The sequence below is a fragment of the Sorex fumeus genome, unplaced genomic scaffold (assembly GCF_029834395.1).
Source record: "Sorex fumeus unplaced genomic scaffold, SorFum_2.1 ptg000029l, whole genome shotgun sequence".
In the NCBI taxonomy this organism is placed as follows: Eukaryota; Metazoa; Chordata; class Mammalia; order Eulipotyphla; family Soricidae; genus Sorex; species Sorex fumeus.
In genome coordinates this window covers 12,782,928-12,810,609 of record NW_026606086.1, presented here as the reverse complement: position 1 = coordinate 12,810,609, position 27,682 = coordinate 12,782,928, and the positions used below count along the sequence as shown (strand labels likewise).

The 27,682-nt window shown below is 38.9% G+C and overlaps 1 protein-coding gene across 1 annotated transcript; it reads left to right on the top strand.

The window, feature by feature from the left end:
• The first annotated feature begins 174 nt into the window (after nucleotides 1-174).
• MNS1 (meiosis specific nuclear structural 1) lies at nucleotides 175-27,370 on the top strand. Its single transcript, XM_056115329.1, has 9 exons — nucleotides 175-429; nucleotides 5,677-5,804; nucleotides 11,159-11,261; nucleotides 14,966-15,195; nucleotides 15,998-16,214; nucleotides 16,300-16,407; nucleotides 23,864-24,121; nucleotides 25,563-25,688; nucleotides 27,211-27,370. The coding sequence occupies exons 1-9, from the start codon at nucleotides 175-177 to the stop codon at nucleotides 27,301-27,303; spliced, it is 1,518 nt and encodes a 505-aa protein (XP_055971304.1). The 3' UTR covers nucleotides 27,304-27,370.
• Nucleotides 27,371-27,682: the final 312 nt, after the last annotated feature.

The following is a 27,682-nucleotide window of genomic DNA, read 5'->3' as shown; positions in this document are numbered from 1 at the left end:
TAATAGCACCTCCTTCACGAATAAATCCAGCACATGTATTTTACGTTGTGATGTTTTTTTTTTCTCTTACCTTCGAAAGTGAGGGACCCTTCTTTACGGTGACCCCTTTCTGTGTCCTTTGTAATTGAGGCTTACAGAAGATATTTGACAAATTCGATTTTGGGATACCAAAATATGCAGATCCCTTTCTACCTCCTGCATGCACAGGCTTCCAACTGGAGAACTCTGAACTACAGTGAAAGGTATGAGAAATTGGTAGAGAGAAACTACAAGAGACAGCTGGAAATCGAGGGACTGAAAAGGATAGAGAATCAAGTCAATATACAACGAGTAAAGAATCAAAATGAGGAGTGTCTTGAACAAAAGAGATTCCTCAGGTTATTACAGAATGAACAGTTTGAACTGGATATGGAAGAAGCTATTCAAAAGGTAAGTTTTACTGTTCCTTCTTCCCCTGTTTTTCTCCTGTCATTTCTCTTGAAAATGACGAAAGGATTGACTGATAATTGAGCAGAGAACAGACAGCATCAGCAGATGAAGCCTCAGCCAGCTGAAGAGACCTGGGTTTTGGAACTGTCCTGTATGTCTTTGAATCCCAGAGACACAGTATGTTAGCTGTGAAGACTTGAGTAAGTTTCTTTCACTTTTTGATGCCTCATCTACAGAGTGGGAATAAAATAATGCCTACTTCATAATAGATTGTTTACCAAGTAATGAATTAATTATATGCAGAGTCCTAGGAAAAGTGCTTTACCTTTTGTTTGTTTTTATTTTTTGTTTGGGGACCACACCCAGAAGTTTTCAGGGGCTTATACATGGCTCTGTACCCAGGAATTACTCCTAGCAGGAAATGGGAGACCATATGGGATGCTGGTGATCAAACCCAAATCCATCACATGCAAGGCCTTACATGCTGTGCTATCTCTTCTTTGATTTTTATCTTTAGCAGAATTTTGTTGGTTGGTCATTGGCTTGGAAAAGACCTGGAAAGGAAACTTACATTTGTATTACTAACCTGAAAGGTCAGTCACTGTATAATTTCAACTCTATGCTTGAAAAGGTCAAACAAAGGAGATATTGAAAGAATTGGTGATTACCAAGGACTTAGAGTGTGAGGGATAAGACAGTAGAGAGAGAAAAAAAGGATTTTTTAGGGCAATCTAATTATTCTGCATGATGTTTTAAGGATTGATACTTCCCATTTTATGTTCATCAAAATGCATAAAATGTACAGCACCAAGCATGCACCCTAATGTGCCTATGGACTTTGGGTGAGAATGATGTGTCAAGGTAAGGTAGTGCTGCTAGACAGCAAGTGACCTCTCTGGTGTGGGGTGTTGATAGTAAGAAGTGGTACAGAGTGGATGAGTGGATGATGAGAACCCTGTGATCTTTCTCTGTTTATTGTGAACTTAAAACAGCTCCCAAATAGTCTATCTGGGAAAGTTCTGGATCTAGATAGTAGTTGTACAACTTTGTGAATATACCAAAAAATATTCCTGTGAATTGTGAAACGTACATTTTAAGCTTGTAAAATATTTCTTGTTAGGAACTTTTTGAAAAAGTAAACACAATATTTTAAAAGAAAAAAATTATCAACTTTTTTATAATTAACAAAGTAAACTTTCCAAATATGTGATATTCAAAAATATATACTTATAAATGAAATCAACTAATGTGCAACACTTTGGATATTTTTATTTGGTTTAATTCCTACATATTAATTCAGGTGTTGTTTGTGTGGTTAATTTATTCTTTTTTTTTTCCGTGTTATTTTCCTATGAGTGGATGTTCTACAGTTTATTTGATCTGTTTATTTGATCAGTTTATTTGACCTGTTGAAGAATGTCTGCCATTTTGCAATATTAACTATTTTAAATAAATATGACCTTTGGTGGGTGTTTTAATAATACTTGTTTTAATTTCTCAGGCATTTTTATTAAATGTTTAAGAGCACAGTTGCTGAGCTGCATAGTAATTGTATGCTGGCCTTATAACAAATTAATAGAATATTTTCCAAAATGGCTGTGTCATTCCGTATTTCTGCCCATTAATGTGCAGTGGTATAGTTTCTAACCAGCATTTGATTCTGTTGCTTTTAATTTTAACCATTACAATAGATTCATAGTGATAACATTTTAGTTTTAACTTGCATTTTATGATGGCTAGTGATGGTGATCATCATTTTGTAGGCAGATTTTTTTCTAAGTAGTTAGTTTAATAAACCTCTAAATCTTTCTACACATTTATATTAGAAGACCCACCCTACTGGTACCAGATAAATACCTCACCGGCAGACCTCCACTACCTCCACATACAAAAGCAAAATAAGTTAAATAACATTCCACAGAAGCTATCAGTGAGATTGCAGGTCATATATCCTCTTTCCTACAGCAAATCAATGGTGTGGGATGGTGTAGCACTGTAGCACTGTCTACAGTTTGACATTGTTTGATGATTTGCTCCTGCGGGCCCAGTAACGTCTCCATTGTGAGACTTGTTGTTACTGTGTTTTGGCATATCAAATATGTCATGGGAGCTTGCCAGGCTTTGCCGTGCAGGTGAGATACTCTCGGTAGCTTGCCAGGCTCTCCAAGAGGGGCAGAGGAATTGAACCTGGGTCAGCCGGGTCAGCCGCATGCAAGGCAAATGCCCTACCACTGTGCTATCGCTCCAGCCCATGGGGTGGTGTATAAAAGAGAATTAAAAGAAATAATAATAACAGTGGGAAAGACAAGTAAGGAGAGGCTGCTGAAATCTCAGGGCTGGGACAAATGGAGATGTTTACTGGCGCCCGCTCGAGTAACTCAATGAACAGTAGGATGACAGTGAAAAGTAAATAACAATGCCATAAACAGACCTTGTTTGGATTTTAGTTTAAACAAAAAAAAAAGTTGATAAAGCATTTTGTTTTTTTATTTTTCATTTTTTATAATTTTATTTATTGAATCTGTCAGAGCAGTTACAAAGCTTTCGGGTTTAAGTCTCACTCATACAATGAAATACCCGTACCTTCACCAATGCCCATTCTCCATCCCCCAAAACTCCAGTATGTCCCCATCTCACACCCTCCCCCTACCTGTGGGGCAGATGATTTCTACATTACTCTCTCTCTACTTTGATCACATTCAATATTTTGATACCAGACCCACCAGTATTATTTGGGATTTTACCCCAACACTCAGATCTGCTGAAAAGGCAACAGTAGACAATTTGTTTTCTATTGCTGGTTATGAATAACATATGATGTTGCATGACTGCAGCAGGGGCTGCGTGATTTTAAAATTCCAAAATTTTAACACTTATATCTGGAGGGATTTCTACCAAAACCTGCTGGGTTCTGAGATTTGTTCCTGAGTCTTTTGGATCATGGCCGTTAAACAGCTTGATCAGAAGCCAGAAAGGCCATTTGTGGGTGGCGACTCAGGGTCTCATTGGGATGGGGAGGAAAGGACCAGCTCCACCCCCAATCCGTGAGGCCCCGCATGTCTCATCACTGACGGCCCAAGCCTGACTGTCAATGGCCTCTGGAGGAAGGCAGCTACCGAGCTGCCTACAGGGAGCAGGCGGAGGGATAGCACCCTTTTCCCTCTGGAATGGCCCAGCGACAGTAACCTACTGAGGGGTCCTAACGCATTTCTGCCAAAAGCTACTGGGTTTCAAGATTTGTTTCTGAGTCATGGCCGTTAAGCAGCTTGATCAGGAGCCAGAGAGGCCGTTTGTGGGTGACGACTCGGAATCTTGTTGGGACGGGGAGGAAGGGGCCGGATCCACCCCTATCCCATGAGGCCCCGCATGTCTCGTCACTGCAGGCCCAAACCTGACTGTCCAGCGGCCTCTGGAGGATAGCGGCCACCGGGCTGCCAGGGGGAATAGCCAAGGCATGAAACCTATTCCCACCTGGGGTGGCCCAGCGCCAGTAACCTACTGCAGGGTCTGGATACATTTCTTCCAAAAGCCACTGGGTTCTGTGATTTGTTTCTGAGTCTCTGGGATCATGGCCATTAAACGACTTGATCAGAAGCCAAAGAGGCTGTTCGTTGGCAGCGACTCGAGGTCTCGTTGGGGTGGGAGAGAAAAGGCCTACTGCACACCCATCCTGTGTGGCCCTGCGTGTCTCGTCACTGCGGGCACAAACCTGACTGTCCAATGGCCTCTGGTGGATGGCAGGCACTGATCCACCAAGGGGGAGCAGGTGGAGGAACAGCATCCTTTCCCCCCTGGGGTGGCCTGGTGACAGTAACCTACTGTACGGTCTGGACGCATTTCTGCCAAAAGCCGTTGGGTTTCGAGATTTGTTTCTGAATCTCTGGGATCATGGCCATTAAGCAGTTCGATCAGGAACCAGAGAGGCCATGCCTCCAATTATATAGCTGAGCCGAAGGTGGTTTGTGGTTGTGTCTTCCACATACCTAACTTTTGGCTGTTTACTTTCTTGGTAAACGTTGCCCCAAGTTTTTGGGGTCTGGCCAAAGGCACAGCAGCAATTTTGGGGTATCTGGAAGTCTGAAGCCACCATCAGGCTGCTGATGCACTCGCCTCACAGGTACAGATTGAACTGCTGGCTGCACCATAACCCCCAATAAAGCATTTTGGAGATTGACAAGGTCACTGTCACTGTCACTGTCCTCATGTTCATCCATTTGCTCAGCAGGCCGAGTAACGTCTCCATTTGATACTTGTTACTGTGTTTGGCATATCAAATATGTCACGGGTAGCTTGCCAGGATTTGTGTGTGGGCAAGATACTCTCGGTAGCTTGCCATGCTCTCCGGGAGGGGTGGAAGAATCGAACATGGGTTGGCTGGGTATCAGAACTTATTATGAAATCACTGTTTATCAATACATGCTGGTGAGCTGTTTGTTATCTAAAAAACCAATTCCCTTTTTATTTTAAGATAGAAACTTGTTTAGTTTTGTTTTTGGTGCCAAAATTTGTGAGGTCTCATTACATACACAGGATGTATATAAAGCATACATGAATTGAGTAAATTCTTATCAAGTAGTTTTCAATACTTAATATCAATATTGAGTGGTTATGACTACTCTCGGGTCTGCTCTAAAATGCTCTAGCCAAAGAAGTACAAAGGAAAAAGGGAGAGTAGAGGGAAAAGGTTGGTAGTAAAAGATGAGTGATAGTGGCCTGCGGGGATATTTTACTTTATTGTTAATAAAACTTTATTGATTTACCATTAGTTTACAAGGTGACGTCAGCTTTGGAAATGTGGCTTGACATGTATGTAAGACTCCCCCCCACGAAAGTTCTAGTTTCTTTCCCATGATCAGATTGATTCTTCTGTCCTTTCTACTTACCTACCTACCTGTGCCGGCTAAAATAATGTTTTGTATTTTAAGATGAAACAGTTAATTTTTGCTCCGAAGGCACTTTCTGTTTTCTCTCACAAAGCAAAATTCAGTGTTTTTCTCGAGGAAAAATAAAATATGATCCCGGGGACTGGAGTAAAAGCACGTGCCTTGCATATGGTCAGCCGTGGTTCAATCTCTGGCGCTGCGTGATCTTATGAGCGTTTCTGGGTTGTTGTCTTTAAGCCCTGAGCACTGCCAGGTGCTCAGGTAAGCGCAGCACCACAGGGCCTGAGTGTGGAGGTTGTACCCACTCCTCACAAATCCGAACCTGGAAGACAAATCAAAAGAGCTGTTGTCCTTTTAAACCCAGGCAGAAGAAAATAAAAGATTGAAGGAACTTCAACTTGAACAAGAAGAAAAACTGGCTACGGAGTTAGCAAGACTAAAACTCGAAAGTACAAAGGATGAAAAAATGAGACAGCAAGTTAGAGAACACAGGTATCTTGATCCAATAAATGTCATTTGGTTGTTATCTTTAAACTTTTATGTAATATTTAGCCCCTGAGACTAAAATTTCTTTTTTATATCTTTGCACTTTTTATTTTTGTAGTACCAGTTTCTTTCTTTCTTTCTTTCTTTTTTTTTTTTTTTTTTTTTGCTTTTGGGTCACACCTGGCAATGCACAGGGTTACTCCTGGCTTTACACTCAGGAATTACTCCTGGCAGTGCTCAAGGGACCATATGGAAAGTTAGGAATCGAACCTGGGTCGGCCATGTGCGAGGCAAATGCCCTACCCGCTGTACATTGCATGCGGCCAACAGAGCCGACCCGAATTCGATTCCTCCACCCCTCTCGGAGAGCCTGGCAAGCTATGGAGAGTATCTGCCCCCAGGGCAAAGCCTGGCAAGCTACCCATGACGTATTTGATATGCCAAAAACAGTAACAATTGTCACAATGTTACTGGGCCCGCTCGAGCAAATCGATGAACAACGGGAGGACAGTGACAGTGACATCTTAAAAAATAGAGGCATGAACCTCAGCAGAGAAACCTTAGGTAAGATTTAGCTTTTGCTCCTGAAGTAGACTTACAACACTCTCCCTGGAAAGTGGCTGGCCAGCTATGATTTTCTTGTAGGCCCAATGTCTTTTTGAGGAATCTCTGTTGTAATACTTCTTTTATTTTCTCTTTTGTTATTGAAGGCCATATCAAGGACGAAAATTTATATTAGAATGATGCATGAGCCCAGTATAATTCAGTGAGAATGGAAATCTGTATTTTCCTCTTACTTTTTGAGTTCCCTACACTCATTCCCTGCTGCCCCACCACTAACCCTGTTGCTGGCGCGTATCAGTGTACCCAGGAGACTTTTTCTTGTTGTTGTTATTCAGTTTTTTTTTAAAGATTCCACATTTAAGTGAGATCATATAGTATTTTTCTTTTTCTGACTCATTTTACCTGGCATATACCTTTATGGTTGATCCATCCTGTCGCAAATGGTAAGATATTATCCTTCTTCATGTCTTAATAGTATTATTTTGTCTTAGATATAGACCTCATTTTATTCATTCATCCACTGAATAACTCATCTTGCCTACTTAAAAAAATGTACAATGAACACATGGATGCATAGATATTTCTTGAGTTGGTGGCTTAGTTTTCTTTGTCTAAATGCCCAGAGTGTTACAAGATCATTATGTAGTTTTATGTTTAATTTTTAAGGAAATTCCAAACTGTTTTTCACAGTGGCAACACCAGCTTACTTTCCTGCTGGTAGGCATAGACAGGTATTCATTCCTTCTCACATCCTAGCCAAAACTTATTGAATCTTGTCCTCCTGAAGATGTCATTCTAGCAGGTATAGAATGGTGTCTGATTGTGGTTTTGACTTGCATTTCCATGTGATAATGACATTGAGCATCTTTCCTTGACCCTGTGTTTCCTTGACCCTGTCTGCCTAACTTCTTTGGGAAAATATCTATTGCAATCTTCTGCTTAGTTTTAAAATCCGATTGCTATCTGGCTATTGAGCTGTTTGATTGTTTTGGTTTTTTTTTTTTTAAAAAAACACTTTGGACATTATTTTTTGTATCAAATATGTAATTTGCTCTCATTCAGCGGGTTGTTTTTTCACTCTGTCCATTGCTGAAAAGAGGCTTTTCATATTGATGTCGTCCCACTTGTTAGTTTTGCTTTTTTAGATTTTTTTACTTTGAATGTTAGCTTAAGATCTCTGTCAACTTGCTTACTGCCTATCTTTTATTTTTGGAGTTTTCTGGTGGTGTGGAATGACCTTCTCAGGTCAGGGATGTGGCAATGCTCCGACCTGGCCGGGACACCCAAACAGTGCTAAGTGGCTTTTGAGTCATAGCTGTTGGTGCTTGGGGCCACCATGGCCACTGAGTAGTGCCCGGAGGGTCAGGGATTGAATGTGGAGCCTCTTCTGCCTGGCGTGCTTCCCCAAGGCTGTGTCCAGGTCACAAGCTTGTTCTGTGTAGCTGCAGTTCACTTGAGCTCTCTGCTGCTCACATGAGCATGGCGAAGAGTTAAGCAGAGGCAGAAGATACACTTGAGTGGTAGAGCCATACACCTTGCATAAGACAGACCCTAGGTTTGGTTCCCAGCACCACTGTTGTGCCCTCGAGTAGCCCTGAACATGGTCCTTTGCTCCCTCAACCTCTAACCCCACCAAGCACCACTGGTAATATCCTTGTCCCACCCAGAATCCAGTGAAACAGTTTGTCCAGTAAGCACATGGCAAGGTGCTCAGCATCATCCCTTAAGTCTTGTGCACTACAGTGTGTTTTATATTAGTAACAGAGAATTTAGATTTTATTAGATAGAAACACATGAAAAGCTCATCTGGACGAGGTGGTTCGAAATAGCCAGAAAAGCTGAGGATGTGTCTCAGCAAGTAGAGCACTTCCCTTGTGTGTGTGAATCTCTCGTTCAATACCCAACACCATCTGTCCTCCCATTGTTCATCGATTTGCTCGAGCGGGCCCAGTAATGTCTCCATTGGAGACTTTGTTGTTACTGCGTTTGGCATATTGAATACATCACGGGTAGCTTGCCAGGCTCTGCCACGCGGGCGAGATACTCTCGGTAGCTTGCCAGGTTCTCTGAGAGGGGCGGAGGAATCAAACTCGGGTCGGCCATGTTGGCTGCGTGCAAGGCAAACGCCCTACCGCTGTGCTATGGGCTGGAGCGATAGCACAGCGGTAGGGTGTTTGCCTTGCATTCAGCCAGCCCGGCCAAGCCGGGTTCAATTCCTCTACCCCTCTTGAAGAGCCCAGCAAGCTTCTGAGAGTATCTCACCCAACACAATAATAATAATAAACAGAAGAACTTAAAAAGAGAAAAAGAAAATATCCAAAATAAATCATGGAGATGAAAAGAATAGAAAAATACAGAAGATAATTTTAGGAGTTATGGGCTATGATGGGAAGTGCCAACAGTTCAGTTTTAGACCTTGTAGTATAAATATGGGCTGGAGCGATAGCACAGCGGGTAGGGCATTTGCTTTGCATGCAGCCAACCCAGGTTCAATTCCTCCATCCTTCTCAGAGAGCTGGGAAAGCTACCAAGAGTATCCTGCCAGCACGGCAGAGCCTGGCAAGCTCTTCGTGGTGTATTTGCTATGCCAAAAACAGTAACAACAAATCTCACAATGGAGACATTACTGGTACCTGCTTGAGCATATCGATGAACAACGGGAGGACAGTACTACAGTGTGACAGTATAAATAAAAGCAAATGATGTAGGAGCAGCAATATTTTGTGAGATACTAGCCAAGAAATCCAAACATGATAGAAGATATAGAGACACACTTAGAACATGATAAATAATGAAAACTGCCACCTAACTCACTCCTAGTTCTCTTTGGAATCCAGAAAAGAGAAAATAAACCTCACAGAATCATCCATGCCAATAAAGCCAATAAAAGGCCAAGTATAAGAAGTATGACTATAGATGAAACAGAGTAGAAAGTGACGTTTTCAGACATGCAAAGCCAGAAACGATCACTCAGAACTCTACATTAAAGGAAAATGCAGGAAAGAAGGAAAATGATCCAGCAGTTATTTTTAGAACCTGGGAGAGGTAAGTGTGTTGTAATTCTAGAGCTTTGACTGAGGAAATCATTTATTAGGATGTCTCTTGAGACTCAAAAATACAAAAGTGAAGAACAAAACAGACTAAAACAAATTGAGTAAAGAAATAGAAATACATGGAGTTAAAATGATGTCAGGAATCTTTCATTTTCTAGTATAAAAAATAGTTCTGTGTGTGATACGAGCATGCTATCATCTCTGCAATAACAATTTGGAAAAGCATGTACAAAAACAAGGAGAGCTTGTACAGTATAAAGGAGAAAATGTAATAATAAGAAATGTTGAAACTCAAAGGAGGCTGGAGAAGACTTCACATTAGCAGGCCTGAAACTGGTATTAATCCACATAGCTGACCTGAAAGTTTGACTAAACCAGACTTAAGCTTAAGTTTAAATTCATTAACCATAATTCTTCTTTTAGCTCAACAGTATTAGTATTCAGAGATAAATTTTAACAACTATTGATAAAAACACGTCAAACACCTTCTGAGATCCAGGATTCACTTGATCACTTGATCCCCGTTATTCATCAATTTACTCGAGCGGGTGACAGTAACGTCTCCAATCATCCCTGTTGCATGCTAGCGTAGCGCAATGGCATCTGTTCATTCTAGGAACATGCAGAGCCTCAAACCGATCATTCAGGATCTTGACGAAGAAGTCTGACCATCTTGTAGGTGGGCGTCCACGCAATCTTTTGACATCCCGTGGAATCCAATTAGTAATGGCTCTAGTCCAGCGGTTGTCTGTAAACCTCATTACGTGTCCAGCCCATCTGATTTTTGATGCCTTGGCAAATGAGACAGCGTCCCTGATTCTTGAGCGTTGATGGAGATCAGAACTCCGGATTCTATCTCTCATTTGAGTGAATCGTGATATTCCAAGCATAGCTCTTTCGATTCCTCTTTGAGAGACCCGAATAGCATTCTCATCCTGTTTACGTAGGGCCCAGGTCTCTGAGGCATATGTTAATTCAGGAAGAACAATGGAATCGAAGAGATGTGCTCGTTGCTGGAGGTTCTTTGTCCTTTTAGTTATTTCTTCAATGCTCTTGAAGGCATTTCAAGCCGCTCTCTTCCTCCTGCGCAACTCAGGTGCCAGGTCATTCATCATGTTGACTTCTCGACCTAGGTATATATAACTGTTGCATTCAGAGATGGTGGTTCCGTTGAGAGCGAATGGAGCGTCAGGAACGAGGCTGTTTCTCATAAACATTGTCTTCGTAAGATTCAGCTGTAGTCCGACATTTCCATACTCACGGTCGAAGTTGGTCAGCATTTGTGCCGCTTGGCTGATGTTTGGTGTTATTAGAACGATGTCATCAGCAAAGCGGAGGTGGTGTAGTTGCCAACCATCTATCTTCACTCCCATTCCTTCCCATTCCAGTCGTCGCATGATGTTCTCGAGGGTGGCACTGAAGAGTTTTGGTGAAATGGTATCACCCTGCCGAACCCCTCTCTTGACATGGATGATTACTTCTTTGTAGAATGGTTAGATAGATCCAGGATTACTGAAAATAAAAGGATTCTTTCAATAAGAAAGTTTATTACTATGTTTCATTTCACAAACTCTCTGAGTTTTATTTGGATGAAGGAAAGAAAGTATATTTTCAAAATATTTAAATAATAATATAAATATATGGCACACATTCAGACAAAAAAGTTTCAAATTTCAGATGTTGTTTATTTTTAAAATCAGAAAAAACATAATAAAGTTTAATTCCTGTATTTCTTTTAAACAGTTTTGAGCTCCGAGAACTAGAGAAGAAATTGAGAGCAGCCTACATGAATAAAGAAAGGGCAGCTCAGATTGCTGAGAAAGATGCCATTAAATATGAGCAAATGGTAATTATGCTTCTTGTCATTGTGCTTGCTAAATATTTGTCCTCATTTAGTAAACCAAAACAACTCATTTAAAAAAAATTTGTCTAAGCTATAAAGTATTTACATTGCTATATTTCTCACACACCTTTTAGATTTTTAAGATACAAAACTCATGGATTGTTTAATATTGAGATTTAATTAGTTATTTTTTGTTTTTTTATTTTATTTTATTTTTTTATTGAATCACTATGAGATACATTTACAAAGCTTTCATGTTTGAGTTTCAGTCATACAATGATCGAACACCCATCCCTCCGCCAGTTCACATATTCTACCACCAATGTCCCCAAGTATCCCCCCACCCCCATCCCAGCTCTCCCCCTGCCTCTATGGCAGATAGTTTCCCCCATACTCTCTAATTTTGGGCATTATGTTTTGCAATATAGATACTGAGAGGCTATCACATTTGGTCCTTTATCTACTTTCAGCATACATCTCCCATCTTGAACAATCCCTCCAACCATCAGTGACTTAGTGATCCCTTCTCTATTCCAGCTGCCTTCTCCCCCAGCTCATGAGGCAGGCTTCCAACTATGGAGCAATATTCCTGGCTCTTGTGTCTACTGTCCTTGTGTCTCAGTCTCGTATTACGTTATTTTATATTCCACAAATGGGTTCAATATTATAGGCTATACCTGTATAGCCTATAGGCTATACCTATTCCACAAATGATTTTAATATTATAGGCTATACCTGTCCCTCTCTGGCTCATTTCACTTAGCATGATACTCTCCATGACCAACCATTTATAAGCAAATTTCATAACTTCTCAGGCTGGAGCAATAGCACAGCAGGTAGGGTGTTTGCCTTGCACATGGCCAACCCGGGTTTGATTCCTCCATCCCTCTCAGAGAGCCCAGCAAGCTACCGAGAGTATCCCGCCCACACGGCAGGCTCCCTGTGGTGTATTTGATATGCCAAAAGCAGTAATAAGTCTCACAATGGAGACGTTACTGGTGCCTGCTCAAGTAAATCAATGAACAACGGGAGGATAGTGCTATAGTGCTACATCTTTTCTCATGTCTGCATAGTATTCCATGGTGTAGATGTGCCAAAGTTTTTTTTAACCAGTCATCTGTTCATTGGCACCCTGGTTGTTTCTAGATTCTGGCTATTGTGAACAGTGCCGCACTGTAGTTCATTCATCTTTGAAAGGCACAAAGAACTACTAGGTCCTCCCGACTTAAATGGAACAGTGACATTCAGTAACTCTCAGAGTTCTTTATGATCTCTGATTTTTCTTTGATGTATCAGTACAGTACAAGATGGGAGCATGATGCGTTTTACAAAGTCATATTTTTTTAATTAAGTATTTCAGTATCATTATAAAAGTATATAAAAGTATCATTTTAGGAAGGAAATTTTTCTGTTCACACATCCTAATATGTTTACCTTTATGTTTATCTCTTTTTCTAATTCCTGGTATATGGCCAAGTTCAGAACTAGAGTTGGAGATCTCAGGCACAGGAATCATAGCATGCTCACCAGCAGAGCTGAGTAATGTGGTAGTTACAAGTTTTCTTGAGCTGACGCCTAAAAGCAGAAATCTCTATCCTTTTTTGAGTATTATCACACAGAAAGAAAGGCTTGATTTTAATATTATAGGCTCCTCATTTTCATTCTCATTTTTCTGTGTTGAATATTTTGTAGTGTTCAGTGTTTCCCCCATCTAGATTCCTTTCAAAATGTTATATGACTGTCAAAGAGGAAAAAGTGGAGCTATGTGCTCTGACCGTTAAAGTTGGTCAGCATATATTACAGGTCAAAAAGAAAAGGAACAAGTTTCAAGGGGGTAAAAATCAAGTTGTAGAACAGAAATATCATTGACCATTTAAAAAATAACTACATGGGGCTGGAGTGATAGTACAGCAGGGAAGGTATTTGCCTTGCTCAAAGCTGACCCGGGTTCGATCCCCAGCACCCCCGTATGGTTCCCTGAACCCCACTAGAAGTGATCCCTGAATACAGAATCAGGAGTGAGCCCTAATTACTGTCAAGTATGTCCCTAAAACAAAATAAAACCTACATGTGTGTCTGTCTATATCAACATGCATATATACACACATACATTTTCTGTATACATGGTGATCTAATTGTACACATACAATCAGATGATGCATACAATTAGATGATGATGACAAAATACTTTAACAAGTGCAGTGCAATAAAAGTATTACATAAGAGTAAATGGTGTATGTATGTGTGCACATGCATGTTTGTGTGTGCACAAGTCTTGGGGATTATGCAATATACTTTTAATAGTGAAATTCTTTTTTTGGTGAGGCAGGTGATAGAAAAGGGTTAAGGACTTCATTTCTTGAACCCACATAGTGTGGTTCCACTTTTTCAAAATTTAAGATAGGATATAAACAGTGTACTATTTGACCAATAGTTTTCCATTTTAATTATCCTGATAATTAAGATTATTAAAGGAATTCAAGATGTCTTAATACAACTCCTGAAATAATTTCCACTATTTTCTATTAAAATTGATACAAAAAAAGTCAAACGCTCCTAGGACTTGACTAGATGTCAGAATATGTCGGTGGTAATTTGGGTTCTGTCTCTCTGAGACCTAGTTTTTTTAGCATAGACATAAGAGCATACTTAATTTTCGTAAATTTGAGGTCATCTGTAACTGATGTTCTTGTCATTTTAATTTTTCTAAATAACTTATTATAGCATGCTAATAAAACAGAAGCAAAGAAAGTTTTTTTGTGAAGTCACATTAACATATGTTTATAGAATCACTAAGATCGTGATTGTTATTCATAAATTTAGTACTCATATTCTAATCTTTTTAATATTTGATTACACTAAATATTCTAGATTTGAAGATGTAATCATAATGCTAAAGGGAGAGTTTCCTAATTGTCCCAATTTACTTCAATTTTATTTTGTTAAATGATGTTCAATTTTATTGAGTTAAACTTTAAAGCATTTGAAGTAAATGATGTACTTAAGCCATTCAAAAAGCAAGCTCGTCTCAACTCAGAGGAAAATGGAGTTTAATTGAAATCTGTAGCAAATACACACGGAAATAAGTGTGACCCTTTCAGCTTAAACAGATTATAAAGAGCCTTTAATAAATGAGAAAGGGAAGATTTTTGGAATGAACTTCCACCAGCAGTAGAAATTTAAGAACTGTTCAGAACTATATAATAGCAGAATCTAAAAATAAAATACAACCCCCAAAACTAGTACTGTCTTTTAGTAACATTGGTAATCCATGCAGCTAAATATTGTGCAAATTGTCTCCATCAGCTATCAACTATTAAGTATAGGAAAAGGATGACTACTCTTTTGGCAGGAAACACAGATGTTACAATAAATTATTTCTAATTTTACTTAATGTTTTTCAAATACAAATTTAGTGTAAAATAAATAATCCAATATTGATTAGAATTTATTAACTATTCTTTTCATATATTGTTCAAAGAGAGGGAGGGGGAGAGAGAGAGAGAGAGAAAGAGAGTAAGGAAGGGATAGAAAAGCATCTTTAGGATTTGACTTGTCACTTGAACCTTTCAAATGAAGCTCTGCTTTGACCTAGACATATGAAAAATTTTATGTAACAGGATTTATAATATTCAGTTGCATCATAAAATATTCTATCATATATGCTCAGATCTTAAAGTGGAAAGATGATTTTGTTTCAATAACAGAAACGTGATGCTGAAATAGCCAGAACCATGAAGGAAGAACATGAGAGATTAACAAAGGAGGAAAATGCTGCTGAGGACAAAAGAAATCAAGTGAAAGCACAATATTCTCTTGACCTAGAGAAACAACTTGAAGAGCAAGAACTGAAAAAGCAGGAAGCTTATAAGCAGTTGCTGCAAGAGAAACTCATGATTGATGAAATTGTTAGAAAAATCTATGAAGAAGATCAAATGTAAGTTTATCCCAATTTTCTTACATGTGTAAACTTTTATATTAGGTTGATTTTAGGCATATTGTGAAAAAGTACCTGAACAGTGCCTAATTCATCGTTAGTCATCAGTAAATGTTATGATAATATAAACTGGGAAGAATTCTTTTTTATTTCTAACTTTTCATTGAATCATGGTGAGATAGTTACAAAGTTGTTTATGATTGGGTTTCAGTCATTCAATGTTCCAACACCTGTCCCTTTACCAGTGTACATTTCCCACCCCCAATGTTCCCAGTTTCCCTCCCACCTCCTCACTCCTGGGGAGCCTGTCTCTATGGCAGGCACTTTGCTTCTCTCTCTCTCTCTCTCTCTCTCTCTCTCTCTCTCTCTCTCTCTCTCTCTCTCGTCATATGGCTTGCAATACAGGTACTGAAAGGTTACCATGTTGAACAATTCTTATTTACCTTAGCAGATACATATCTGATAAATAATATATATAACCTAGGTGACTGAAAACTTTTGGTTTTCTTAAATGTGCTCACATCATATAACGGAGTTTGTTTTATGATTACTTTCTTCTGAGACTAGCCTGTTGTAGGCTTCTGAAATAGATCCATGAAATATCAATAAGTTAGAAAAAAGTGGAGCAGTATTTTGCTTAGAAAATTCATAGGTGTCATTATATTTAGTTATATAGTTTATTGTATGAATGAATGAGCTGTAGGTAGGAAAAAGCCGTCCCCCGCTCATCGTAACTGAAGGATTTGGTACATTTAAAAAATATATATTTTTTGCTACTATGAAACTGCTCGATTACTTTTAGGGAAAGACAGCAAAGGTTGGAAAAAATGAATATCACTCGGAAGTATATTGAAGAGTTTAAGAAAGAGCAGGCTCTCTGGAGAAGAAAGAAACATGAGGAGATGGAAGATGAAAACAGAAAAATCATGGAGTTTGCCCAGATGCAACAACAAAGAGAAGAAAAGCGAATGTCAAAAGCTCTAGAAAATGAAGAAAAAAGGCAACAACTTCAAACTATGGTAGTAAAGTAATCCAAAAATTTGAGGGGAATTATTTGTAATAGAATTTGGCTCCTATAAATGTTGTTTGTGTTTGAATCAATAGCTCGCCCAGAAATTAGAGGAAAAGATGCGACAGCGTGATGATTTGGAACAAGTGCGACAAGAATTATACCTGGAAGAACAAACTGCAGCCAGTGAGAGGAAACTTAAAGTAAGTTTTGGAGATTGAAAGATGATTAGTAGAAAATAGTATCATTTGAGATGGGATAACGGATCAACAATAGATGTAGACCCAATTATATTGAGAGTTAGAAACAATGAAAAGAGAAGCTGGACTTAACAGCTAAATGCATAAGTTTTCAAGCTGGATTCAAAAGCTAGTTGCAATTTTTTCTCAAACTGCACAAAAACATGATGCACAGGAGCCAGAACGGTAGTCCAGTGGATAGGGTGTTTGCCTTGTATCAAGAACTGCCAGAGCCAGGAGTAATCCCCACCCATTGCTGGGTATGACCCCAAAGCAAAGCAAAGCAAAACAAACAGCATAATGTGATTTTACTGTCTACAAGAAACACAATTTAAATATGAAGACATGTGCAATTTAGAAGCAATAGAATGGAGATTTATATATGCTCTACACTGAGAAAAACCAAATTGATATGACCATAAGATAATAAGGTAAATTACCTAAAGGATATGAGTCCTCAGGATCTATAAACCTGAAAGAAGCTCCAAGTACATGAGGCAAAATCAAAAAGAGCAGCAAATAGTTGTTAACTATTGTTGACTATTTCACTACTCCTTGTTATAGTTGTATACGTAGTAGGGAAAAAAATCACAGGTAGCTATTGAATGACAGTACAAATAAAACTAACCTCAACTCAAGATGATTTATACCTTTATTAAGCACAGTTGAGCATATTGGTATGGGCTGTTATGGAATCGTACTTCTGTTGGTCTGTGTGTGTCTCTCCACCACACCACATAGATCTGATTACTGCAGCTGTATAAAAATTCTTCAAAATTATTTGAGCTATTCTAGTTCCTTTGCCTTTTTCATATAAATTTTAGTTTCTTGTCTATCTACAAGTAGGCTTCTGGGACTTTAATAAGAATCGCTATATTTGAATATCAATTTGAAAAGAATTGACTATTAGGGGATGCTTGGGCCACACCCAGTGACTACTGGGGCCTCCTCCTAGCTCTGTGCTCAAGGAGACCATGCAGTGCCAGGGATTGAACTAGGGTCAGCTCTGTGCAGGAATTGATACAGGCTGTTCTGTACACCCAGTAGGACTGCACTCATTTAATAGATCACCTGAACATTTTCATCCTTGCTTTATAGTTTAAGCATACAAATATATATTTTGTTAATTACATTTAAGTGCTTTATATCAATTATAAGTGGAGTTTAAGTTTTAATTTTCATGTCCATATAATCATTGTTAATGAATTGCCTTAATATTGATCTTATATGATAAACATTGATGAATTCACTTAGTAGCTGTAAAAGATGGGTTTGTTCTTTTTCCCTTAGTAATGTTCTCTACAAATAGGGACAGTTTTATTTCTTGCCTTTTAAGTATGTATAATTGACTTTTCCTTGACTTTTTCTTGCCTTATTGCGTGGCTAAATTTTATATCCCTGGATAGTGCTATTTTATTTATTTATTTATTTATTTTTGATAGTGCTATTTTAAATGAGAGTGATGAGAATAGACACCAACCTTTTGAAGCAGCTGTTTGTTGCTTCAAAAGGTGTCCAGACAATACCGGATCTATGGTCTGGGTGAAAGAGTGGACAAGCAGGAGGCGAGGGTTGTGAGTGGGACTTCTGGTGCTTCTGGAAGTATGGGACTTGGGGGAGAGAAAATCCCGAGTTCTCAGCCTGGGCGCAGTTACCTGAGATTATTTGGAAACTGGTGTCTCAGCAGAGAACATTCACGGGGCGGTAGAGCCGAGCCCTTGGTGTAGCTGTAGAGGCAGGTGTGGGTGCTGCTGCCGGAGCCCTGGTTGGGCGGGTATTTGCCCCTGCCCCCCATTGGTGCTTTTGTGTTTTCATCAGCGGGGCTGGCCATTTCAGTTAGTGGCTCAGCACATCTCCTGGGAGATTAGTCAGGCTTTGGTGGGGCCGGGACAGTGGGTGAGTCCACATGGAGTAGACTCATTGGGTGGGTGCCTCCGTTGATATCTTCTGAGCAATAATAGTCACAGAACCATTAGAATTATATTTGTCTTATTATCTGGGTTTTGGTGGTTTGCATTTTTCAAGGAAGTGATCCATTTTAATGTTACATGTGTAAGGGGGCTGGAACATAGTACATAGGTAGGGAACTTGCCTTACATGGGGCAGACCCTGATTTGATCCCCAGCACCCCATATGGTACAATCTCCAGCACCCTGCAGTCACCAAGAGTGTCTGGGTCAATGAGTTGACATGGCGGTTGTGAGAGGTGGACTCCTGGAGCTTCAGAAAGTGGAGGTGTAGGAAAAGGAGGAAGCTGCCCTCTACTACCCCCAACTCTGAGAGACACCAGAGTTCTCAGCCTGGTCACCAGGTACCAGAAATTATTCAGTTTGGCATCTCTCCAGAGAGTATTCATGAAGCAGTGAAATTGAGCCTTGAGAGTGTCTGCAGTGGTGGGGTATGTGTGTAGCTGCTGGCATTTCTGCCAGGTAGCTACTGTGTTTACCTACTTCCTGAAGGTGCCCCTGAGTTTTCAGCCAGTGGGACAGTGTATCTATGAATCTTTGCTGCTTGGTGTGCAGCTCCGTGGAGATTTTGTCAGGAATTGGTAGAACAGAACCAGTGGGTGAGTCAACATCTAAACATGCAAGCTACCCAGAGTATCTTGCCCACACGGTATTCGATCTGCCAAACACAGTAACAACAAGCCTCACAATGGAGACGTTACTGGGCCCGCTTGAGCAAATCGATGAACAACGGGAGGACAGTGCAGTTTTCTTAATATATTTGATATAAAATTATTAGACATCTAAAGTATACATCGTGAAGCAATTCTCCACATATAATTAACATGTCTATCACCTTACATTTTTTGGTAAGAACTATGACGTCATATTCTCTTAGCAAATTTCAGTTCTACAACTCCTGTTGCCATATTTTAACTTTGGTTCCCCAGACCTCCTTCATTGTAAAGTTTGTGCCTTTTATACTGGCCTCTCCCTATTTCAAGCTCTTCACCTCTACCATGCTTTGGCAACCACTTTTCTATTATGTTTCTATGAACTTGACTTTGTTTCTTAAGATTTCAATATGCGAGTATTACCAGGCCTCATTTGTCCTCTCTTCTGGCTTATTTTCACATGCCGTAATTCCCTTAAGATTCAGCTGTGGGGGCTGGAGGGATAGGGTAGGGTGTTGGCCTTGCACACCCTGACCCAGGTTTGGTCCCCTGCATACCATATGGTCCCCCTAGCACCACCAGGAGTAATTCCTGGAGTGCAGAGCCAGGAGTATCTGAGCATCACCAGGTGTAATCCCAAAAGACAAAAGACAAAAAAAAAAATCAACATTCATCTGAGTTGTCGCAGATGGCAGGGTTCCCTTCTTTTAATATTCTGTTCTCATTTTCTTTGAATATATGTACCCAGAGGTGGGTTTTCTACATGATATGGTAGTTTATTTTCAGTGTGAAGAAACTCCATACTGAATGAATATTGTTAAAAAGACAGAAAACTAGTGGAGGTAAGGATATGGGGAAAGGGAAACGCAGGAGTGCACTGCTGTGGGGAATGTGAATCAATACAGCTGCTATGTAAGCAGTATGAAGTTTCTTCACACTGTTCCCTTCTCTATCTGAGCTGACTTTTAACCTCAGTGTGTGCGGCTGGCCTCCAAGCCATGGAGTAAACCTTCTGGTACTTACCTCGGCTATTTTTGGGTGTTAGTCTCCTATTTTGTTTCTTTATGTCCCCCAGATGAATGCAATCTTTCTATGTCTGTCCCTCTCTTTCTGACTCATTTCACTTAGCATGATACTTTACATGTAGTATCACTTGTATGTAAACTTCATGACTTCATCCTTTCTAACAGCTACATAGTACTCCATTGTGTAGATGTACCAAAGTTTCTTTAACCAGTCATCTGTTCTCAGGCACTCAGGTTTTTTTCAGATTTTGACTATTGTAAATAGTGCTGCAATGAACAAACAAGTGCAGATGTCACTTTGACTATACTTTTTTGCCTCTCTGGGATATATTCCCAGGACTGGTATTGCTGGGTCAAATGGGAGCTCAATTTCTAATTTTTTGAGAATCATCCATACTATTTTCCAAAAGGGCTGAACCAGTCAGCATTCCCACGAGCAGTGAAGGAAGGTCCCTTTCTTACCACATCCACACCAACACCGGTTGCCTTTGTTCTTTTGGATGTGGGCCAGTCTCTGTGGTGTGAGATGATATCTCATTGTGGTTTTTGAACCCTGATGATTAATGATGTAGAGCATTTTCTCATGTGCCTTTTAGTCATTCGAATTTCTTCTTTGACAAAGTTTCTGTTCATTTCATCGCCCCATTTTTGGATGGGGTTGGATGTTTTCTTCTTGTGTTCAACCAGTACTTTATATATTCTTGATATCAACCCCTTGTCAGATGTGTATTGGGCGAATATCCTTTCCCATTCTGTAGACTGTCTTTGTATTTTGGTCATTGTTTCTTTTGAGGTGCACAAGCTTCTTAGTTTAAGATAGTCCCATATGTCTATCTCTATTTTCACTTGCTCGGCCAGTGGCGTGATATCTTTGAAGATACCGTTAGCTTCAATACCATGGAGGGTTTTGCCAACTTTGTCTTCAATGTACCTTATGGATTCTGGTCTGATGTTGAGGTCTTTAATCCATTTTGATCTGGCTTTTGCACATGGTGTTAGGCAGAGATCTGAGCCCATTTTTCTGCATGTTGCCGTCCAGTTTTGCCAGCACAATTTGTTAAAAAGGCTTTCCTTATTCCACTACCTATTTCTTGCTCCTTTATCAAAGATTAGATGATCACATGATTGAGGGGAGATGTCAGTGTATTCAACCCTGTTCCATTGGTCTGCAGTTCTGCTTTTGTTCCAGTACCACGCTGTTTTAATTATTACTGCTTTGTAGTAGAGTTTGAAGTTAGGGAGGTTGATTCCTCCCATTTTCTTTTTCCCAAGAATTGCTTTAGCTATTTGTGGGGGTTTATTGTTCCATATGAATTTCAGGAGTTTTTGCTCCATTTCTTTGAAGAATGTCATGGATATCATTACAGGGATCGCATTGAATTTGTACAATGCTTTGGAAAGTATTGCCATTTTGATAATGTTAATTTCCCAATCCATGAGCAGGGGATATCTTTCCATTTTCTCGTGTCTTCTTTTATTTCCTGTATTAGCGTTTTGTAGTTTTCTTTGTACAGGTCTTTTACTTCCTTAGTTAAGCTGATTCCTAGGTACTTGATTTTTCTGGGTCACAATTGTGAATGGGATTGTTTTTTTCATGTCACTTTCTTCTCTCTCACTGTTTGCGTATAGGAAAGCCATGGACTTTTGGGTATTGATTTTATAGCCTGCAACTTTACTATACTGCCCCAACCCATAGGACTAGTCAAATGTGGATAACTGGGAGAGGGTGCGCGAGTGGGAGAGAGAGAGGAGAGAGAGAGAGAGAGAGAGAGAGAGAGAGAGAGAGAGAGAGAGAGAGAGAAGAATGGGAGCAAGACAAGACTCTGATCAAGTTCCAACTTTATTTCTCCCAAGCTAGCCTTTTATAATTGATTACATGAGGAAGTGGGCAAAATAGGAAATTAACAAAGCATGCAGATTTTCAATAAATCATGGTGTGAGCCCTAGTGGTGGGCTCATGGCACTTATCCCGGGCATAGCTCAGAAACTTACACAATGTATTTTAACATTTTTCCAAGAAGAGATTAGTCTTAAATCGCAGGTCAGGCTGTACTGACAATTTTGGCTCCCGACACTATACAAGTCTATTGTTTCTAGGAGTTTCTTGGTAGAGGTTTTAGGGTTCTCTAAATATAGTATCATATCATCTGCGAATAGTGAGAGCCTGATTTCTTACTTTCCTACCTGAATGCCCTTAATCTTTTTCTTGCCTAACCGCTATTGCAAGTACTTCCAGTACTATACTGAACAGCAGTGGGGAGAGTGGGCATCTCTGTCTCATCCCTGACCTTAGAGGGAAGGCTCTCAGTTTTTCCCCATTGAGGATGATGCTTTCTGTAGGCTTGTGGTAGATGGCTTTAACTATATTGCAGAAACTCCCCTCTATCCCCATTTTGGCGAGGGTTTTCATCATAAATGGGTGCTGGATCTTGTCAAATGCTTTCTCTGCATCTAACGATATGATCATTTAGTTTTTATCTTTTCTTTTGTTGGTATGATGGACTATGTTGATTGATTTCCAAATGTTAAACCATCCTTGCATCCCCAGGATGAATCCCACTTGGTCATGGTGTATGATCTTTTTGATGAGTTGTTGAATTCTATTTGCTAGTATTTTGTTGAGAATCTTCGTATCTGTGTTCATCAGGGATATTTGGACTGCAGTTTTCTTTTCTTGTGGTGTCTTTGTTTCCTTTGGTATTAGAGAGATATGGGCTTCATAGAAACTATTGGGACAGTTTCTGTTTCTTCAATGTCCTGGAAAAGCTTGAGAAGAACTGGCAATAGGTCCTCTTTTAATGTTTGGAAAAATTCGCTAGTGAATCCATCTGGACCTGGGCTTTTGTTTTTGGGAAGACAAAAGACTACAGTTTCAATTTCCTTGATGTTAATAGGTTATTCAGGTACTCTAGATCTTCTTGATTCAGACTTGGGAGATTATAGGAATCCTATCTATTTTCAACTTTATAGGTTTCTGCTCTTCACTTTTTCTTCCTTCTTGTTTTGGATTTATTCTGCTTCTCTTTGTATACACCCTCACAAATAGGAGCTGCAGGTTTTGATTGAGTCATTTCCTGCATATTTGCATTTATTGCTATTAGTGCGTTTTTTCACAGTTAGTGCTAGAAATTTTTCTTGTTCATGTTTTAGTTGCATCTAAAACATGAAGTGGTGAAAAGTGCACTGTGGAGAGATGGGTGTTCGATCATTGTACAGTTAAATCTTGAACATGAAAGATTTTTTTAATTGAGATAAAATTTATATATTTGATTTAAAATTTTAAAGCACATAATTCAGCAATATTTAGCATATTCTTAATGTACAGTCATCACCTCTGTCATAAAACATTTTCATGATGCCAAAAGGATGCCTTGCCCCTATCTTCTCCTCCTCTAATTCTTGGCAACTACTGATGTGCTTCTATCTTTATGACTTGGCAATTTTTTTTGATATCTCATATAAGTAGGGTTATACAAATGTTAACTTCTGTGTCTAGAGCTTTTAAAGTAACATAATTTTTTTCAAGATTCATTTCATTTATTGTATCTAATAGTTCATTCCTCTTTTTTTTAGCTAATAGTATGGATATGCCACATTTTTTGGAAGCCTTTTCTAGATAACACATTCTAGTGTTATCTAGAAAAAAAAAAAGAAAAACTTCATTTGTTAGTGTAATTTCATAATGTAAAAGTAAACCTAAAGAAATTCTGTCGACAGTTCTTTGTAAGCCTGCTGTGAAGAAAGTGATGGAATGAACTTTATATGTGCTATTTAGGAAGAAGCAGAGGAGAAACTAAGAAAGCAAAAGGAGTTGAAGCAAGATATTATAGAACAAATAGCCTTGAAGGAACTAGTACTCCAGGCTACAAAAGAGGAAGAAGAGATCTTTAGAAAAGCTATGCTTGCCAAATTTGCTGAGGATGATCGAATAGAATTAATGAATGCCCAGAAACAAAGAATGAAGCAATTGGAACACAAGAGGGCCGTGGAAAAGCTAATTGAAGAGCGTCGCAACCAGTTCCTTATTGACAAAGTAAGAACAAGTGTTGTTGGGTTGGTTTTGATTATCTTGTGCTTCAAATAGACCTTTAAAATACTAATATTTATGCAAATATTTAGAACCTCCATTTTATCTACTGTAAACTGTCTTCAGTACCTGTTATGTATAGTAAGCATTTAATAAATGTTTGTCGAATTAAAAAATAACTTATTTGAACTTAGAACTTGCCTCCTTGAAATCCCAATTATATAGCTATTGTTTTTGCAACTTTGGTGACTAAAAATGATAAATATATAATTATATATGCACATACACACTTAAACTATTATCTTTTGAACATATCAACAGTTTCTCTAAAATTCACTGTCTTTAGTTTCTGGCTGGAAGATGACTGACTCAGTAGCAGAAGCACAAGGTCTTGTGTTCAAACCCCAGTGCTGCCTAAAAAGCACCGAGGGAACCCTGACAGCCCTGCTGTGAGGTATTCCTAGTGAGAAGGGCAGAGAAAATGGTTCAGTGGCTTAGGAATATGCTCCCAGGAAAAGCAAGGGGGCACACGGAACAAGGTCACCCTGGTATTCCTATCCCCATGGCCCTGGGGTCCCTGTTGAGAGAAAATGAGTGAAATTTAGCATCTTGCTGAACTTGCTGCAAGAACAGTTTTGTATGACCACTTCTTGAAAGATTAATGTATTTTGTGACAATGTATTTTGTTTTTTAAATTTATTTTAAAAGTTTTATTTTAGAAGGGAGTGATAGCACAATGCATAGGGCGTTTGCCTTGCGCACGGCCAACCCAAATTCGATTCCTCTGCCCTTCTCGGAGAGCCCAGCAAGCTACCGAGAATATCCCGCCTGCACAGCAGAGCCTGGCAAGCTCCCGTGGAGTACTCTATATGCTAAAAACAGTAACAACAAGTCTCACAATAGAGACGTTACTGGTGCCTGCTCGAGCAAATCAATGAACAACAGGAGGACCATACTACAGTGCTTAAAAATTAACACTGAATTTAAAAAAAAACAGTGCAAAATTCTACGTAGTAAATAATTAGAAAATAATTTGCTTATAAAAATGTGACCGTGGGGAGAAAGACAGTACAGCGTGTTTGCCTTGCATGTGGCCAACCCAGGTTCGATCTCCAGAATCTCATGCTCCCCTGAGCACTACCAGGAGTGATTCCTGAGTGCAGAGTCAGGAATAACCCTGAACATCATCGGGTATGGACCAAAAACGCAAAAAAAAAAAAAAAAAAGAGGAAGTAATCTATATCATATCAATAAAAATACAGGAAAAGGTAATGTCCCATGAAAAATTTTGTGTGCAGACAAAATGTAAGGACATTTAAAATATTCAACCATTGTGGGAAAAAAGTAATTATACAAAAACCTTCAGCAAGACCCACGTTATTTGTATTACTTAAAAAAATTAAAATATCATTGATCTGTGACACTACAATTTTAAATACATTTACAGCAACGTGATATAGAAGAATGGGAGCTTCAGCAAAGAAGACAAGGATGTATTAATGAAATAATTGAAGAGGAAAGACAAAAACTTCTCAAAGAACATGCTGCTAAATTACTTGGATATCTACCTAAAGTAAGTGAGATTTAATCTTTGAGACTTCTACTAGTGGTTAAAAAAAAAAAAAAAACAGTGTCAGGATTTCCAAGGTCCTGGGTTTCACATCTTCTTTCTCCTAGAGCAGAGCATGGGATTTTGATCAATCACCTCAAAATAAAAGATTTGATCTTAGCACAGTCTTAGAGTAGAGCTACAGGTTTTTAAATTTAAATTTTAGAGATAATTTTCTCTCCTCCCTTTCAGTGTAGGAGGTGTAAAACTAAGATAACCTAAAGCAATTGTGATACTCTGTATAGAAAGTATCTGAAAAAAATTGAGTCAGAGACATCTGAATTTATAACAAGAGGTGATAGATAGATAGAAATATATGTATACATATGCTAGGAAATATGCTCTGAAAACACTTGTAGGAAGTAGCCAATAACCAGGTGTCTATATCTATTTGAGATGGTGTGACTATATGAATTTAGATTTGGGTATCTTGGACTCCTGTAAATAAGATATCCATTTTTCAAGTACAGTAATTGAATAAAGTACACATTTGGTATATAGTCCGGTATTAAGGAAAAAAGGAACTTGAGAATAAATTTTCCAGTCCACAGTTTCTTGGTCTACATGGTTAGACCAGATGAATGAGCATGAAAAGATGTATTGCTATCCTTAATTCAGATAAAGTTCAAAAATATCTATCTCTGGGAGAGTCTTGGCTTATTTTTATAAGGAAATAATTGTGGAGCTAGGGGAAAGGCTAATAAATTACTTGATATTCCAAAATGAGTTCCAATGACTCTAAATGACCTAAATTATTCTTCTCAATCCTTTAGATTACAAGGTGAATAAATAAATAAATTCTTTTACTATACACAAAAGGGCTGGAGCGATAGCACAGTGGGTAGGGCATTTGCCTTGCACCCATCTGACCCGGGTTCGATTCCTCCGCCCCTCTCGGAGAGCCCGGCAAACTACCAAGAGTATCTCGCCTGCACGGCAAAGCCCGGCAAGCTACCCGTGACATATTCAATATGCCAAACACAGTAACAAGTCTCACAATGGAGACGTTACTGGTGCCCGCTCGAGCAAATCGATGAACAACAGGAGGACAGGACAGAACAGGACTATACACAGAAAGGGTAAACAGATATATAAAGGATTGTTTAAATCGGTATTCTTTCACGTAAGATTGAATGTTTGCTGACTGTACATGTAACTGAGGTAATAGCCAGGAGTCTCTTGCTTGATCTGGACTTTGCTTCATGTAAAGTAGAGAGAGCTGTTTCAGGACAAAGACTTGATAGTTTGGAAAGTTCTTCCCACTTACCCAATTCAAGCAGCAGTTCTTACAGCAGTAAAGGTCAGATTCCAACTACTTGAGTTATCTAGCTATATCTGTTGATCTCTATTCTATCGAGTCATCATTCTTGAAAACATCATTCCCCCATTTGAAGTAGATTTATTATCACAAATTACATGTCTATGGATTTATTCGTATATAGCCATTTAGTGAAATATATTGACATTCAAAATATTTTTCTTCTAGGGAGTATTTAAAAAAGAGGATGATATTAATATGCTCGGTGAAGAGTTTAGAAAAGCGTATCAGAAAAGGAGTGAAGTTACCGAAGAGAAATAACATTAAGATTTGGTAAAACCTGAAATATTTTGTATGTTACCACTAGATGTCAGTGTAACTTTTATTTTATATCCTTGATAGTAGGATCCATTGTCTCTGGACTTTTTATCTGGAATTTTTAAGATAGATCTTTATGACTTGTAAAAAATACTGTTTTCTGATAAAAAAAAATTAAACATGTTAACTGGAAAAATTAAACAAGTTAAGATTGAGAAAATCTGATTTATTCACCACCACATTATAATAATACATAAATAAATAAAAAATGTTTTAGGCCAAACCAATATTTCCATATTATCTTACAGTTCAGAGTTCCTCATTTCTCGTGAAGTGTTTAAAAAGATTTTTTTTCAATTTACTGAGATTCTGTAGTTTACAA